Source organism: Meyerozyma guilliermondii, genomic scaffold, assembly GCF_000149425.1.
Source record: "Meyerozyma guilliermondii ATCC 6260 scaffold_1 genomic scaffold, whole genome shotgun sequence".
Classification (NCBI taxonomy): domain Eukaryota; kingdom Fungi; phylum Ascomycota; class Pichiomycetes; order Serinales; family Debaryomycetaceae; genus Meyerozyma; species Meyerozyma guilliermondii.
In genome coordinates, this window is record NW_001809800.1 from 1,870,605 (window position 1) to 1,885,625 (window position 15,021).

General features: G+C 43.3%; 9 protein-coding genes across 9 annotated transcripts; 6 read left to right on the top strand and 3 right to left on the bottom strand. All coding sequences in view use genetic code 12, as the record gives it.

The window, feature by feature from the left end:
* Positions 1–2: 2 nt before the first annotated feature.
* INT1 (Int1p) lies at positions 3–4,379 on the bottom strand (the record flags this gene model as incomplete). The annotated part of the gene is made up of 1 exon (XM_001487645.1): positions 3–4,379. One exon carries the CDS (start codon positions 4,377–4,379, stop codon positions 3–5), a length of 4,377 nt encoding a protein of 1,458 aa, XP_001487695.2.
* Positions 4,380–5,497: 1,118 nt separating this feature from the next.
* Positions 5,498–6,733, top strand: ECM331 (Ecm331p; the record flags this gene model as incomplete). The annotated part of the gene is made up of 1 exon (XM_001487646.1): positions 5,498–6,733. The coding sequence occupies one exon, from the start codon at positions 5,498–5,500 to the stop codon at positions 6,731–6,733; it is 1,236 nt and encodes a 411-aa protein (XP_001487696.1).
* Positions 6,734–7,351: 618 nt separating this feature from the next.
* Positions 7,352–8,791, top strand: UAP1 (UDP-N-acetylglucosamine diphosphorylase; the record flags this gene model as incomplete). Its single annotated transcript, XM_001487647.1, has 1 exon — positions 7,352–8,791. One exon carries the CDS (start codon positions 7,352–7,354, stop codon positions 8,789–8,791), a length of 1,440 nt encoding a protein of 479 aa, XP_001487697.2.
* Positions 8,792–10,475: 1,684 nt separating this feature from the next.
* On the top strand, positions 10,476–12,365 carry GUT1 (glycerol kinase; the record flags this gene model as incomplete). The annotated part of the gene is made up of 1 exon (XM_001487648.1): positions 10,476–12,365. The coding sequence occupies one exon, from the start codon at positions 10,476–10,478 to the stop codon at positions 12,363–12,365; it is 1,890 nt and encodes a 629-aa protein (XP_001487698.2).
* Positions 12,366–12,946: 581 nt separating this feature from the next.
* PGUG_01076 (uncharacterized protein) lies at positions 12,947–13,411 on the bottom strand (the record flags this gene model as incomplete). Its single annotated transcript, XM_001487651.1, has 1 exon — positions 12,947–13,411. The coding sequence occupies one exon, from the start codon at positions 13,409–13,411 to the stop codon at positions 12,947–12,949; it is 465 nt and encodes a 154-aa protein (XP_001487701.2).
* Positions 13,029–13,577, top strand: PGUG_01077 (uncharacterized protein; the record flags this gene model as incomplete). The annotated part of the gene is made up of 1 exon (XM_001487649.1): positions 13,029–13,577. The coding sequence occupies one exon, from the start codon at positions 13,029–13,031 to the stop codon at positions 13,575–13,577; it is 549 nt and encodes a 182-aa protein (XP_001487699.1).
* On the top strand, positions 13,402–13,917 carry PGUG_01078 (uncharacterized protein; the record flags this gene model as incomplete). The annotated part of the gene is made up of 1 exon (XM_001487650.1): positions 13,402–13,917. The coding sequence occupies one exon, from the start codon at positions 13,402–13,404 to the stop codon at positions 13,915–13,917; it is 516 nt and encodes a 171-aa protein (XP_001487700.2).
* A 60-nt stretch (positions 13,918–13,977) lies between these two features.
* On the bottom strand, positions 13,978–14,508 carry PGUG_01079 (uncharacterized protein; the record flags this gene model as incomplete). Its single annotated transcript, XM_001487652.1, has 1 exon — positions 13,978–14,508. One exon carries the CDS (start codon positions 14,506–14,508, stop codon positions 13,978–13,980), a length of 531 nt encoding a protein of 176 aa, XP_001487702.1.
* An 88-nt stretch (positions 14,509–14,596) lies between these two features.
* On the top strand, positions 14,597–15,019 carry PGUG_01080 (uncharacterized protein; the record flags this gene model as incomplete). The annotated part of the gene is made up of 1 exon (XM_001487653.1): positions 14,597–15,019. The coding sequence occupies one exon, from the start codon at positions 14,597–14,599 to the stop codon at positions 15,017–15,019; it is 423 nt and encodes a 140-aa protein (XP_001487703.1).
* Between the last annotated feature and the right edge of the window lie 2 nt (positions 15,020–15,021).

Sequence of the window (15,021 nt, forward strand, 5' to 3'; positions counted from 1 at the left end):
ATTTATTCTACAATCATGGATGCTGGCCTTGACCGTCTTTCTTGCCTGATTGCCGCATCTTGCATCATTAACTTGACCCATGGTTGGTGGCGCAACTTGTTTCTGTGCACCAATTTCTGAAGAATGGAGATCCAGGCGGCTTTCTCACGACCATTATCGGTGCCGAATTCAATGGTTTCTCCATTGGCAAATTTAACTTTGAAAGCATGCTCGAAAAGTAATCCATCGCTGAAATTTCTATAGTTCCCGGTGGATCTGGCATTTTCCTTGTCGAGATAGATAACGTCAACAATCTTGGACAAATTTATCTTTGCTCTGGGCTTGAGCGAATACTCGCTATGAGCAATCAACGAAGAGCCATTGAGCTTGAAAAACCGTTTTTTCCATGTCTCACAGTCTCCTCCTTCTTGGTGCATGTAACCTTCGTGAGTAAATTCGGCTTCACGGAGAATCAGCGAAGCAGTATCGTAAGCACTCTTGATACTAGTTGGCAAACATTCCCATTCTTCAACTTTAGGTACAAAGAGCATTTTCACTTCAAGTTGTCCAATCTTGTAGGGTTGGGTCTTGGTCAACTGGGTGTTGTTCACAGCAATAGTTTCCCATTCGTTGAAACAGGTGAGGTTGAAACTGCAAACTTTACCCGTAATCTTATCTTCATATTGATCCAAGTCAACGTAACAACGGGCAAACGAGCCATCCTGGGCAATTTTACGGCTCCAACTGTCCTTGGCTTCTTGAGCAACGAATTTCGTCGTGGTGATTATATCCTTGGAACCAAACATACGGCTGATTCTATTCTTGGATTTCACTATCCGTCTTTCTCTCACCTCCTTTAAAGTACCGTTTGGTTTCTCATATGAAGCCTTCATAGTTAAAATGAACTCCAAAGAATCACACACAGTGAGTTCAAACTCCTTACCAATAATGGCGTTAGATCCGTCAAGCTTGTAGTTTGGTGTTTTGATACAATGAACTCCGTTGTCCAATGTCACACTAAACTCGGCCTGGTGCTTAGAAATGTCAGGTAATGCCAAGTTCTTGATACCAACTACTCGCAAAAATAATCTGCCTCGTTCGTGGGTTGGGGGTGACTGAGCCTGCTGGGTGTACTCGTGCCTTTCTCGATTCGTACTTAAGAGTGTTGCATCTGTCGTAGTAGAATCAAGCGTAGGAACCGACACTGTACTTGGCTTGGGCTGGTGGTCGTACTCTAGAGGCTTCGAAGCATTGGCAATATTGTCTTTTTCTTCAAGTGGAGCTCTTCCCTTGGCTGGCGATCTGATCTTTATAGGCGAAAGCCTCTCTCCCTTTTTGGTTTCTGGTTTGTCTACCACCTTGTAGTTGAACTTTTCCGGGCTGTAAGTTGGTTTCAAATCAAGTTCGCTTTCTTTGTCATTGTCTACCGTCCGTGTAACAGGGCGCGAGTTCTTCTTAGGGGTTACCACCAAGTCAGGGTGAGGATCAGGAAGACGATCCAGCACAATCTCCGGTTGTGGTTGTTCAGGCTTGCTTGCGCTGGCTGAAGGGACTCGGGTACTAGGCTGTGAGTTATTGAAGATGTTGGAAGCACTGGAGTAGAAGTCGTAATCACGGAAGACTTGATCGCTGGAAAGCATCGCCTTAGGCGCTCTGAGCAACTCATTTGCCAAATGAGGCAATACATCTTTATCAACGACCAGCTCGGTGTCAACTGAAGTGTTCACTATAGAGGCATGTTGTTGCATAGCATCGTAATCGTCATCATCGCCGGCGACAACAGCTCTGCTTGAGTTTTTATTTCCCAATCTTATCCTGGAATACTCGTCTTGACTGATTACTCGTTTGGTCTCCAAGATTCGCTTCACATCACCTCGATCCATGCTGGGTAGAGTTTTCATTCCATGTCCTCTTATCGTTGGAGCCTTCACCGTATCCTCGTAGATGTCATTATACATGTTTCTGGGAGACAAAATAGAGGTTGACCGCTTGATTTCAAATGATGGAACCCTGAATTTGGAAGGCTTAACGGTGATCTTTCCTTTAGCCAATGAAGGCGGTACTTTTGCAGGCTCGGGTCGAAGCGAATGTCTGACAGAGCCGCTATCTTGAGTAGAGAAAGAGGTGTCATCGTCAATATTCGACAACACGTTGGTGGTACTTAATGGCTTGTGGGCAGAAATTTTGCGAGAAGTAGTGTTCATGGTTGAATTTGCTTCACGTAACATGCTCTTAAAGTGTGTTTCGAACCCAGAATCATCGGACAATTCTGGCAAGAAACCTGACACTTGTAAGTCGTCAACTTCGGGATCGAGAACTCGTCTTGACAAGACATTGACCTCACGGAATTTATTTGGTAGCAACGACTTTGGGATACGACGTTGTTCTTCAGCAACTAATGCAGATGAATGGGGGACATCTAAATCCTTAAGGATATGGCTCGAACTCAAACGTTTCTGATGCGTCTTTTTCTTTTCATGGGTCCTCCAAATAGTCAAGAAATCGGTTGGTGCTTTCTCTACATCATTTTCAGCGGATAAAGAGTCTTCAAACGCAGAGCCAGACTTTTCAACATTCTTAGTAATGTCTTCGAAAGAACTATAGTTCCCAATTTCAACTTGAGGGAGCGTCAATTCTTCGGGCGGAGCAATGTTAGATGAATTGGCGAGAACATTTTCTTCTTTATCTTTATCTTCTTTGTCTTCTATCTTTTGTGATTCCGACTCTGAGTGAATACTCTCATTCAAGGATTTCGTTGGAGATCTTGGAGGTGCTAAAGAGCGAACCGTGAAGTCTTCGGATGCATCCTCAAACTGTGGTGTAGTTTCTCTTGAGTTTGAAGTCGAAAAAGGTGGATTTTGCTGGTCTTGACCAATTTCAGTAACATCATTCTTGGTGTAATCAGAGTTATCCTCCTTGTCTCCATCATGGCTGTCCTCAAACTTCCAATCCCCATCGACATGATCACGAATAGAGAACTGTCCCGTTTGGTCCACAATGTCCGAATCATCTTTGAGAGTGAAAACAAAACGTTGAGACGTGCTACTGTCGCCTTCGGGTCTTTCTGTGGGTGTTTCTTCTGGCTTTTCTTCGAGCTTTGCTTCGAAATGTATTTCGTTGGTTTCTTCAGTCTCGAGAGGAGCTGTAGTTTGCTTAGTCTCTGCACCAACTAGGTCTGATCTCGATCCATTGAGTAAATTCATGATCGACTTTTCAGTGGTGTCATAGGAGTTCTCATCAGAGCTGACAATCTCTTTCTTTGAGCCTTTCGAAGTGAATTCGAGGTGGTCAGAAGACGAGTCTTGGTTCTGAGGAATTAAGGATTCGACCATGGTATCGGATAAGCCTTTGATACCCTCGTTCAATTGTACACCTTTGGAGCTAGACCAGCCAGCATAAGATTGTAATACACGGTTGTCATCTCTCAATGATTGTAGCGAAGAATGTGAAGAGCCTGAGGATCTCAATTGAACATCCGATGTGTCTGCTAACGACTCAAGGGGGTTCTCAATTTCTTGGGCGTTGTGTTTCTGCAAGTCGAGAGAAAGGTGATGGATATTAGACTGGTTTTGCAATGCGACAGCTTTTTGCATGTTTTCTAAATGTTGATCCAAGTCGTCACCGGTCAGTTTCTGGGAAAGGTAGATATCCATTTTTTCCTTCAAAGGCATTTCATTGTAGTGGCGATTTTTAAGCTCGGAAAGAGTGGACGAGTCAACATCATCGGCAGCGTCGTTGTTAAGAAGTGAGTTGAAGCTGGTATGTGGAGGCGGGCTAGGTGGAGCTACATCCTCTTCTTCCTCTGATGACGACTTGTTGATTTCGTTATTCCACTGGTGATTCAATTGTTCTGGTTCAGGAGGTGAGTGGGACCGCAGGGTTTGGGTATTGGGTGCTGGATAACGATGAATTTCAGGATTGGAGTTAGTGAAAGCAACGCTTTTACGAGGAGAGTTTGAAGCTGATTTTTTCATGATGGAGCGATTGGGCGATTCCAGGGCATCAAGCGAGCGAGTTTCTGGCCGGTGCGAGCCGGTGGGGTGGCTAAGGTCGGTGGTGGATGTCATCGGAGTCTTATTATCAACAAAGGAGAACTCGTCAATAGGAGAAATTTCGTTCTTGTTTGACTCGATAGTCTGATGGACCTGGTCGGACGAGTTAAAGTCAAAATTACGGTCTAGCGAAGTGTTGGGGTTTTCCTTTTTAACGGGAGATTGTCGAGATTCAGACTCGCTAATATAGGTGTCAGACGACGAGCTAAAGTCCTTATCGCGGGGTTCCAACTTGATGGCTTGGTTAGGGAAATTAAGAGGTTTTGTAGGGGAGTTGATAGGCGACGGCAAGTCGAGATCTGCCATCATTGCTGTGTTGGAGTTCATTTCTTTGAGTAAGAGGTCCATGGATTCTGGGTTAGTACGCGTCTAAGAAATAGTCAGGTAAATGAAGGTGTGATGAAGGTGATGAAGGTGGATGAAGAAGAACCAGGAAATGAGCCATAGAGTTTATACTTCAGTAAAGCAAGCGTATCAGGTGTTTCAGCAAGTATCATCTCTTGTTTGGACGTGTTTACGTTTAGTTTTCATTCAGTTGTAACTTACCATTTTCGTGTTTAAAGATATCTTCAGACTTTGACATTGGCAATAGAATCTGAGACTCTTCCTCAGTCTTTATCTGCGGATCCATAATGAGTAGATGATTTATGCAGAAGATGACTTAAGAGTGTCTGTGTATATGAATGTTTGGGTTACCGCAACGGGACGAGATGTAAAGAAACACACGTGAGCGCGCGGGCGGGTTACGTAGCGAGGGTCGTGCGAAGTCTCGTGAGAAGTCGTGGGCGGGCCGTGAGAATTTGTGGAATAGTGTCGTGTAGTAGGGCACAGCCTCGGTGCGGGCTCGCGACATCGCCGAGGTAGGCAAGGATCAATACCGATTGGGTCGAGGATGCAGCGAAGGACAAAGTAGGTATAATGGTAAACAGCAAGAACGTGAGGGGGGGGGAAAGGTGAAGTAACTTATAGGAGTTTACTAGTCTTTTACATAGTCTTTTGATTAGTCTTTTACGTAGTCTTTTCTTATTCTTGTACGTAGTTTCTTTCCTAGTCTCTTTATTTTGTTCCTGTACCATGTCCAATTCTTGTTTTCTGAAATTCATCGAATCGCGGCGCGAAAAAGTGCGTCGATCTGCCGCGACGTGTCGCGGGGCGCCGCAGAGCCATATCGGTAAGTAACGCAACACAAAGAGCCCTGAGAGACTGCCCAGAGATCATGTTCAGTGAGTTGTAGCCAAGGAGAAGACATCTCAGGGTGAGCTAGTTACTAGTAAATGATCCTTCAATGTACCACTTGTCTCTTCGTGTCTTCTTCGTTTTCATGTTTTCCTCTTCTTTTTCCTCTGTTTGTCCCTTCGCACAATGCATGCATTCCACACGAGGCGAAAAAAACATAACCATGCCGCAAACACCCGAAATATAAAGCTGGCGAGCCTTGTGGTGTAAAATTTTTTTCGTTGTCTATAATGCTTTACACTTCGATTTTGGCAGCGTTGACCGCAGCCACCGCCGTTGGGGCCGCTAGTGACAAATGTTCATTCTCTACCACCGTCAAGGCAGCCACTGCTATTTCTGACTTAAATTCTTGTGAAACCTTGGATGGTACTATCAAGATTACTGGTGACGATTTGGGTGATATCGACCTCAGTGGGGTCCAAGAAATCAAAGGAGATATCAACTTTTTCAACTCATCTTCTGTCACCTCCATTAATCTCAATCAGTTGAAAAAAATCTCGGGTTCGTTGGCAGTTAATGCTTATACCCAATTGCACAGCATTGACTTCACCAGTTTGAGTGAAGTCGAGAAATTGTCTTTGATTTCATTGCCATCATTTGCCATTCTCAACTTGAACACTGGTGTTTCGAAAGCAGGTTCCATCGAGATTTCAGACACTGCTCTTTCGTCGTTACAAGGTCTTACCAACTACGACACCGTCAAGAGCTTGAACGTAAACAACAACAAGAACATCACCTCCATCGACTTGGCATTGCAAACTGTCGACGAGGACCTCACTTTGAGTTTCAACAGTGACGACTGTGAGGTCAAATTGAACGAATTGATCTGGTCTTCCAATTTGACCATCCAAGATGTCAGTGACTTTTCTGCCTCCAACTTGACCGCCGTCAATGGTACTTTGAACATTGCTTACAACAAGTTTGACCAATTTGACCTCAAGGAATTGACCAATGTAGGCGGATCTGTTCTCGTTTTCGCTAATGACGAGATGACTTCGTTCGACTTGAGCTCCCTCAAAAACATTGGAGGAGAATTGAGAATCTTCAACAACACCGAGTTGGAAGACATGAACGATACTTTTAAGAAGTTGGCCAAGGTTAAAGGTGCCGTCAACATTAACGGTGCTTTCCACAACTTGACCATGCCTGGGTTGAAGGAGGTGGATGGAGACTTTACCGTTGTTTCCACTTCTGACGAGTTCAGCTGCCAAGATTTCAACAAGTTGAAAAAGAATGGTGACATTGAGGGACACAACTACAAGTGCTCTGCCCCCAAGAAGGAACAATCTTCCAAGTCCAACTCTTCCAAGTCGAGCAGCGGATCTGGATCTTCTTCCTCTGACAGCTCCGATTCCTCGTCCTCGTCGTCATCTGATTCTGGAAAGAAGAAGAGTGGATCCACCAAGACCATGGCTGGAATGACATTTGTGTTTGCCGTTGTGGGAGCAGTGATTGCCATGGCATAATCGACACTGCCAGAAGAGCAATAGAATTGTGGTAGATATTGAATTAGTTTTGATAGGAAGAGAAGTAGTTAATTGTTACATTAGATAATTGGAATAGAGTTACTGAAAGTAGAAATTGATGAAGCTTCTCTTGGTAGAATACCAAAGTATCTTTTCTGATCAGTGCTAGAAGATAACAGTAACCGTTACACTTCATCTTACTGATCTAGTAGTTCTTGTATGATTCAAATTGTGTTTTGAAATTATTTTCTTAAAATTACTTGTAGCCTTTAAATTTACTGTAGTTACTCTGGAACAGTTTGAGTAGTTGACTCAGTTACATTTTATAGAACCGAAGTATCGTAGAACTTCACACCACTAGGGATCGGATTAGCACTTCGTTAATCATTCAGAATATAGACGTTCACATAGTTGGATCTAGTATGAAAGTTACATTACCTTCTAGATCTACAGTTTCTTTGCTGTTCCTGCATTGCCCATGGCGCAGCATGCAGGTGTTCTATTTACTACCGTTTTGGTAAAGTACCCGCGTACAAAAATAGCTTGGATTCACATCTGATTCACCTCCTGCGCACCCCTACTTATTTAAACACGTAATTTCTGATTCGATCTTCAACCATGGTGGACTCAGTAAGAAAAAAGTTTGAATTAGCTGGTCAAAACCATCTTTTCAAATATGTGGATGATTTGGATTCTCGTCTTCAGCAACAATTTTCTTCCCAGTTGGAAACAATAGACGATCCCTGCAAGCTTGTAAATACAACAAAGGAAGCTCTTGCATTCTCAAGCACCAACGGAGCCACCAGAAACTTGACTCAGCTTCCCACAGACTGTTGTGCTTCGACGTTGGATGCTTCTGTGGATCAAAAAAAATCATGGGAAGAAAAGGGTCTTCAAGCAATCGCTGATAATCAGGTGGGAGTATTGTTGATGGCAGGAGGCCAAGGTTCACGGTTAGGATCGTCAGACCCCAAAGGTTGCTTTAATGTGGGATTACCTTCGGGGAAATCTCTCTTCAATATTCAGGCTGATAAAATTTTGCGACTTCAACAAATTGCTGCCTCCAGGTTTCCAGGGTCCAAGCCGGTGCTTCGGTGGTATATCATGACCAGTGGTGCCACCAGGGAAGCTACAGAAGAATATTTTACCAAGAACTCGTTTTTTGGGCTCGAAAAACTGCAGGTGACCTTCTTTGATCAAGGCACTTTGCCCTGCTTCAACTTGGACGGAACCAAAATTTTGCAGAATTCCAAGAGTAGTATTTGCGAGTCTCCCGATGGAAATGGCGGCTTGTACAAGGCGCTTGCCAAAAACGGCATTTTGGACGATTTTGTTTCCAAAGGTATTAAACACATCCATATGTACTGCGTTGATAATGTTTTGGTAAAAGTTGCCGATCCAGTCTTCTTGGGTTTTTCCATCCAACGACAGTTCGATTTGGCTACAAAAGTGGTTAGAAAGAGAGATGCGTGCGAGAGTGTGGGTCTTATCGTGTTGGACAAAGATATCAATAAACCATGTGTCATTGAATACCTGGAAATTTCCAAGGAATTGGCCAACAAAACCGAGCCCAACGACCCTTCAAAATTGTTCTTGAGAGCTGCTAATATAGTCAATCACTACTACTCGGTGGATTTGCTTCAACGGATGGTTCCTCAATGGGTCGACTCTCCAAAGCACCTTCCCTTCCACATTGCCAAGAAAAAGATTCCTTGTTTGAACGAGAACGGCGAATTTGTCAAACCAGACACACCCAACGGAATCAAGCTTGAGCAGTTTATTTTCGATGTATTTCCCTCGGTAGAACTCTCCAAATTTGGATGTCTTGAAGTTGAAAGATCAGAGGAATTTTCGCCGTTGAAAAACGCCGATGGTGCAGCCAACGATACCCCAACTACATGTCGGAACCACTACTTACAACTCGGCACAAAATGGGTCAAGGCCAATGGGGGAATAGTAGAGGATGGATTGGTGGAGGTCAATGGAACCACCAGCTATGGAGGAGAAGGGTTAAAGTTTGTTAATGGCAAGTCATTTGCTGCGGGAGATATCGTTTGAATGAGACATATATTTGAACTAAGTAGTAGTAACAGTTGAAACTTCAGGCAGAGGAAGCCAAAATGGATCCGAAGAAGAGGAAACTGCGGAGGATGTAGATTTGGATGCACATTCGGCTCTGGCATGAAGTCGAATTGGAGCATTTGGTTTTGATTCCTGGGAAAAATCACGAACCACCACCAAGGCGCACGCCACGGATAGAAGCAAAACGATAGTCGTAAAGTATTTTGAAAGCATTGTGATGTGTCTCTTGGGTTCCTTACCTTCTTATACAGCTTCGTATGCAAAGATGCATCTGGTGCATATTGCAACCATTTGTGCGTATTTCCTAATGCGGACCCGACAATTAGAGAAAAACGACGAAAGGGCATTGGCAATGCCACGGGTTATTCCACGGGCTATACCACGAGTACAGTGAATCTAGATCGACAAGCAAGGGTTACTTTGGATATTCGGTGAAATCTCTTAAATCATTTTTTGATATTTTATCAATATTACATTATAGTTCGCGATTATGATCACATTATTATCACAATTATTCATTACCATTTCATTTATATTTCATATTTCAGATTTCATTGAAACTCATATCTTCCATTCACCTAATTCGACTGGTTATCCGCATGAAACCGGTGTTCTGAGCCGTTAGTATTGTAGTAACTGGTGACTGAATAAGACCCAAAGTATACCACGAGAATCACCACCACGGCTGCCAAAGTAATTTTTGTTGTTTTGTTCCACTTTTCCATTTTGATGAAAGCAAGTTGAAAGCACAGTGAAAGCAACAGTTGCGATTAAATATGTTGGATTTATACAATATTGGACAATAGCATTGTAACAATAGACACGCTAGTGTGCAGGTATTACGGAACAGTTTTGTGCCACAGCAGCGACCAACGGTCGCGTGTAAGAGAAAAGAGATCAGTAGTCAAGCTATAAGTAAATTTTGAGGAAAGTGTTAAGCTCTTGACCCGGCTATCCAATAATGCACCACTAAGAATGTTGGATGTCATTTCTTCGATTCATTCAATTAATCCATTCATTAGTTCAGTTCTCTGTTCATCTTAATCCATCGTTCTTCATTCATTTATTATTTTACTGTGTATAATCTCTACTTATTTTCTCACTTCTCTTCACTATATCTCTTCAACTTTTCTTCATTTTAGCGCGCCTCGCCTGCACGGAACCCCACCTGCGCCCCGCGTTTGCCGGTCGCTTGCCGCACAGCGGTAGCAACTTTCAGAGTCACCGCAACGCAACCACACACCGCCAGGAACAAAACAGTGCCACAGATCGTTTGCAGAACCGAATCACAAAATAACGGCTTCGGCACTAAAACCGTTGAAACTCAATTCTGATTGGCCTGCATTATGGATTATTTTTCGGGGTAGCCCCGCACTGTGCATGGCCAGAAAAGAAAGAATAACCGTTGAACTTTGGGTGGATAAACCCATGTATATTTGGTGATTGTCACGTATAAAGCACAACTATGTAATCCATGAATGGCTCCACAGCCTGGTTGTCAAAGATTGCGAAATTGCTGCGCTTTAATGGCTGCAATTCTGCACGGCCAAGAGACGTGCATGACACCCATTGCACCCGCACGTACGTCAAACTCCAGTAAATTTGGGGTTTGCTTCTTTATAGTTTTTCGTTTTATTTTAAATCCAACTTTGATTCAAAAATGCCCCGTCGCCAGAGCACCGCGCCCACTCAGCCCGTGGTGGGTACCATAGACATTGGAACAACCTCGGCGAGAGCCATTCTTTTCAGCCAAGAAGGTATCGAAATCGCCAAGCATCAAATTGAATATTCGACGTCGGCTTCTGAGGCGCCAGCGGAATCGAAAAACAAGGAACAATTTAGAAGAAGATCGTCGCTTATGCGTCACAACGAGCCTATTTTCACCTCGGAAGGTATTGCAATTTCCATTTCTGACGATGTTGAAATCGAAAACAATCGTGCCAGTGTAGGACCAACTTTACGGTTCCCCCAACCAGGATGGTCCGAATGTATGCCCGTGCATGTTCTTGCCAACGCGGTCCAGTGTTTGGTGGCATGTTTGATTACTTTGCGTAAAGTTAATCAGAACCCTGATCTCAAAATCAAGTACAAAGTTAAGGCACTTGGTATTGCCAATATGAGAGAAACCACCATTGTGTGGCTGAAAAGGACGGGAAAGCCATTGAGCAATGGTATCACATGGACCGACACCAGAACAGCGGAAATTGTACAACATTTAGAGAAAATGACCGACGATGATAGAAAGGAAGAATTGAAGCAAAAGACAGGATTGCCGCTAAGCACCTATTTTTCCGCTGCCAAGTTGCGGTGGTTGCTCGATAATGATGATACAATCAGGGAGGAGTACGAAAAGGGCGACGGAAACCTCATGTTTGGAACCGTAGATACTTGGTTGATCTACCATCTTTCCAAAGAACGTTCATTCGTGTCTGATGTTACCAATGCTTCCAGAACCTATTTTATGGACTTGGAAACAAAAGACTACGATGATGATCTCCTTGATTTCTGGGGCATTGATCCCACCAAAATTTGCTTGCCCAAAATCGTTTCCAGTTCCGAACATTATGGTTCGTTCGCAGCACCAAACTTGTCCAACCTTGGATTCCACAACAAAATCACTCCCGAAGCCTATGAGATCTTGAAGACTATTACTGGTGTACCCATCTGTGGTTGTCTTGGAGACCAATCGGCGTCGTTGGTGGGTCAATTGGCGTTCCGTGCTGGGTCTGCAAAATGTACTTATGGTACCGGATGTTTCTTGTTATACAATACCGGAACCAGAAAGTTGATTTCTGACCACGGAACTTTGACTACACTTGGTTTTTGGTTTCCTACGTTAGAAGGTGACGATGCTCAGCCACATTATGCTTTGGAAGGATCCATTGCCGTTGCTGGGTCCATCATTCAATGGCTTCGAGACAACTTGAAACTCATTGAAAATGCCAAAGATATTGGACCACTTGCTTCTCAAGTGGACAACTCTGGTGGTGTAGTTTTCATTCCAGCATTTTCAGGAATGTATGCTCCATATTGGGATGGTGGTGCTAGAGGTACCATTTTTGGTATGACCCAGTATACATCATCTAGTCATATTGCCAGGGCTGCTTTGGAAGGTGTATGTTTTCAAGTGAGAGCCATCTTGAGAGCCATGGCTAGCGATGCTGGAGGAAGTGAGGATTTCCTCGAAGAGGCATCCTCGATCCAGGGTTCAAAGCGGCCGCTTTCTAAATTGGCCGTAGATGGAGGAATGTCCAAAGCAGATGAAGTGTTGCAAATCCAAGCCGACATTCTCGGACCATGTGTGGATGTCAAGCGTGCCAAGATCTCCGAGTGCACGGCTTTGGGAGCTGCCATTGCTGCGGGACTTTCGTTCAAAAATCCAGAAGACAGAATCTGGAAAGATTTGAATGATGTTATCGAAAAGATCGACGGTCCAACCGACGCCCAGAATTCGTTCAAGGCCAAATTGCCAGATAACGACAGAAGAACAATGTGGAAACGGTGGGAGAATGCAGTTTCGAGAGCCAAGGGCTGGTTGGATGATGTGTAGGTGTATATTAATTGTCATAAACTATAGAGTACTTTGAAGTTAAGGCTGAAGCATGTCAAGACATACTTTATGTAAATCAACTGTGGAGAACAGAAAGAGTGCTACCAATAATTGACGGGTTTACTATCAGAGACTATTCGACAGATCACTCAAAAATTCTTTGATATTCAGAATACTGCTAGAATCACATCCTTTATTGACCAAAGCTTAATTATCCAGTGCCAGAGAGAAATATAGTACTTCAATTCCACTTTGTTTAAATGTGCTGCAATGGTATTTGTTCAACTCACTTTACCATTGATTTCTCCTATAGTAAATCTTCGTGGTTCATTTACAATTGGGGCTCAGCCATGAAGCCACAGTGCTTGTAATAGTACCTGAAATACTGTGTATGGTATGAAACCTGTCAGCCTATCGGATATAGCTTTAGCCGTGTTCCGTATTGCAACATTTAACTTTTCGCAGCCATTTATTGAGCTCGAAGCGAGAAAAACTAGCCAATGCAATTAACAATGGACGTGACAAAATATCACAAATAATAAAATATCTTAATAGTTAAACCTCTTCAATTTTGAAATCGTTTAGTTTGGCCTGGCTTGATATGTTTGAGCCGTACCCTTTTCAATTAGTAAGTGGTCGGGCTTAAGTCGGAAATAAGGCTCAATGGGGAAATTGCAACCATTTAACATGGTTCCACTCATTAGTAACAGCCACACAATTTTCCGCCTTATCACCGCAGCACACACCATCCACACGGTATATAATACCTCAATTGAGTACAAAGAACCACAAAAAATGGCAAAACAAGTATTTTTTATTGCTGGTGCTTCTCGTGGAATTGGTCTTAGTTTGGCTACTTTATTAAGCAAAAATCCTGAAAATGTGGTTATTGCAACCGCTAGAAATCCTGCTTCGGCTTCGGGTTTGCAAGAATTGAGCAAAGCAGACAACGTCCATGTTGTAACTTTGGACTTGAATAATGAAAAGACATATGAAACTGCCAAGGCAGATGTGTTGAAAATTTCAGATTCAATTGATGTATTCATTGTCAACGCAGGTATTAGTAACGCTCACGCCAAGGTTTTGGACACTACAAAGGAAGAGTTCCTTAGTCACTTCACTACCAATACTCTTGGACCATTCTTTTTGCTCCAAACCTTTTTGGGTTTGGAGCAAAAAGGGTACTCTGAAAAAGGTGATTTTCGTTTCTAGTGCTGCTGGTTCTGTAAGCGTGGAGCCTAGTTATGTTAGCTCCGCCTACGGTATTTCTAAGGCTGCACTCAACTATGGTGCTAGACAGATTGCTCGTGATCTCTCAGAGGAGAATTTTATAGTGGTCCCTGTCCATCCAGGGTTGGTTGGTACTGATTTGCTTTTCAATGCTACCGAGCCATTTCTCAAGAGTAACCCACATTTTAAGGATTTTCTTGGCCCTGAAAACTACCTTACTCCTGATCAAAGTGCCAAGGGATTGGTGGCTTTGATTGAGAAGCTTAAGAAGGAAGACTCCGGCAAGTTTTGGAACTACGATGGTACTGAGGTTCCGTGGTAGAAAGAGTTCATAAATGCAAGCAGTAGGTATAGATTATAGAAATGTATGGATAGAGTGGTATTATTCATAAACTATAGAATATTCTTCTTCAACGTCAGAAAAGTTTTCAATGTCAAACGAGCTATTGGCGATATCGTGGCTCGGGTGTGGCTTGGCCTTAAATAGGTCGTTCACAAATCTTGACGTTTTGTCACCGAAAGCTACCAATTTATTTTCTAGTTGCTTGTTCCTGGCATCGGCTAGAACCGTGCGAATTGGTATTTCTGTCGCTGCTTGGATTCTGGTGGTTTGGCTCTGTATCAATGTAGAAGCCTTTTTCTTAAGTGTCTTAAGATTTTTGGGAGTTTCAGAGTCTCCAGGACCAATTTGGGCCCACAATTCCAAGAGTTCAAATCTGGCTTTTGCAGCCATTTGCTCGTATTTTACGACTTCTTGCTGCTTCGCTGCATACTGCCTGCAGAGGTCTGTATTGTCACAGGCGACATACTCCGCCCCATAGTTGACGAGCATTAAGCTCTTTAAAATGGTGATTGTTCGTTTGCACCCAATTCGCATCTGTCCCAATTGGGCAAATTCCAAATAGTGTCCCATCACAAGATAATTTTGCACGTGCGACAGAACACAAGACCAAAAAGTTCGCCGCGGTTGCTTTGGAAATCAGTGACAATTTACAATAAAAATGACATTTGTTGGACGTCTCAAAATTTACCTTACGATCTTCGTGGTCCTCTACACCACTTACCTCTTTTCGTACAAATGTGCAAAGTTAAATGAAACTGCCTTTGAACACGGTGTGGAAAAAGTCTTACATCCTTTGTCTCATTCTCACAATCAATTGTGTGATGGATTAAACAAGGGAGTCAATTTTGCTACTCCTTATGTTGGACATGTGCAAAAGTTCCTTGACGACCATGTACACTCCACCAAATTGTTCCAGGGCTACAAGATCCACGAAAAGGTGGTTTGTGCTCAGGGCAAATATTACAAGTTTGTTCACCCATGGGTGATCAGATACTTTCAATTGTTTGAGGTTGCCGAACAGCACGTTGCTGACCACTTTGTGGCTCAGTACGGCAAGGTGAAGGGTTACCTTGGCAAGTAATT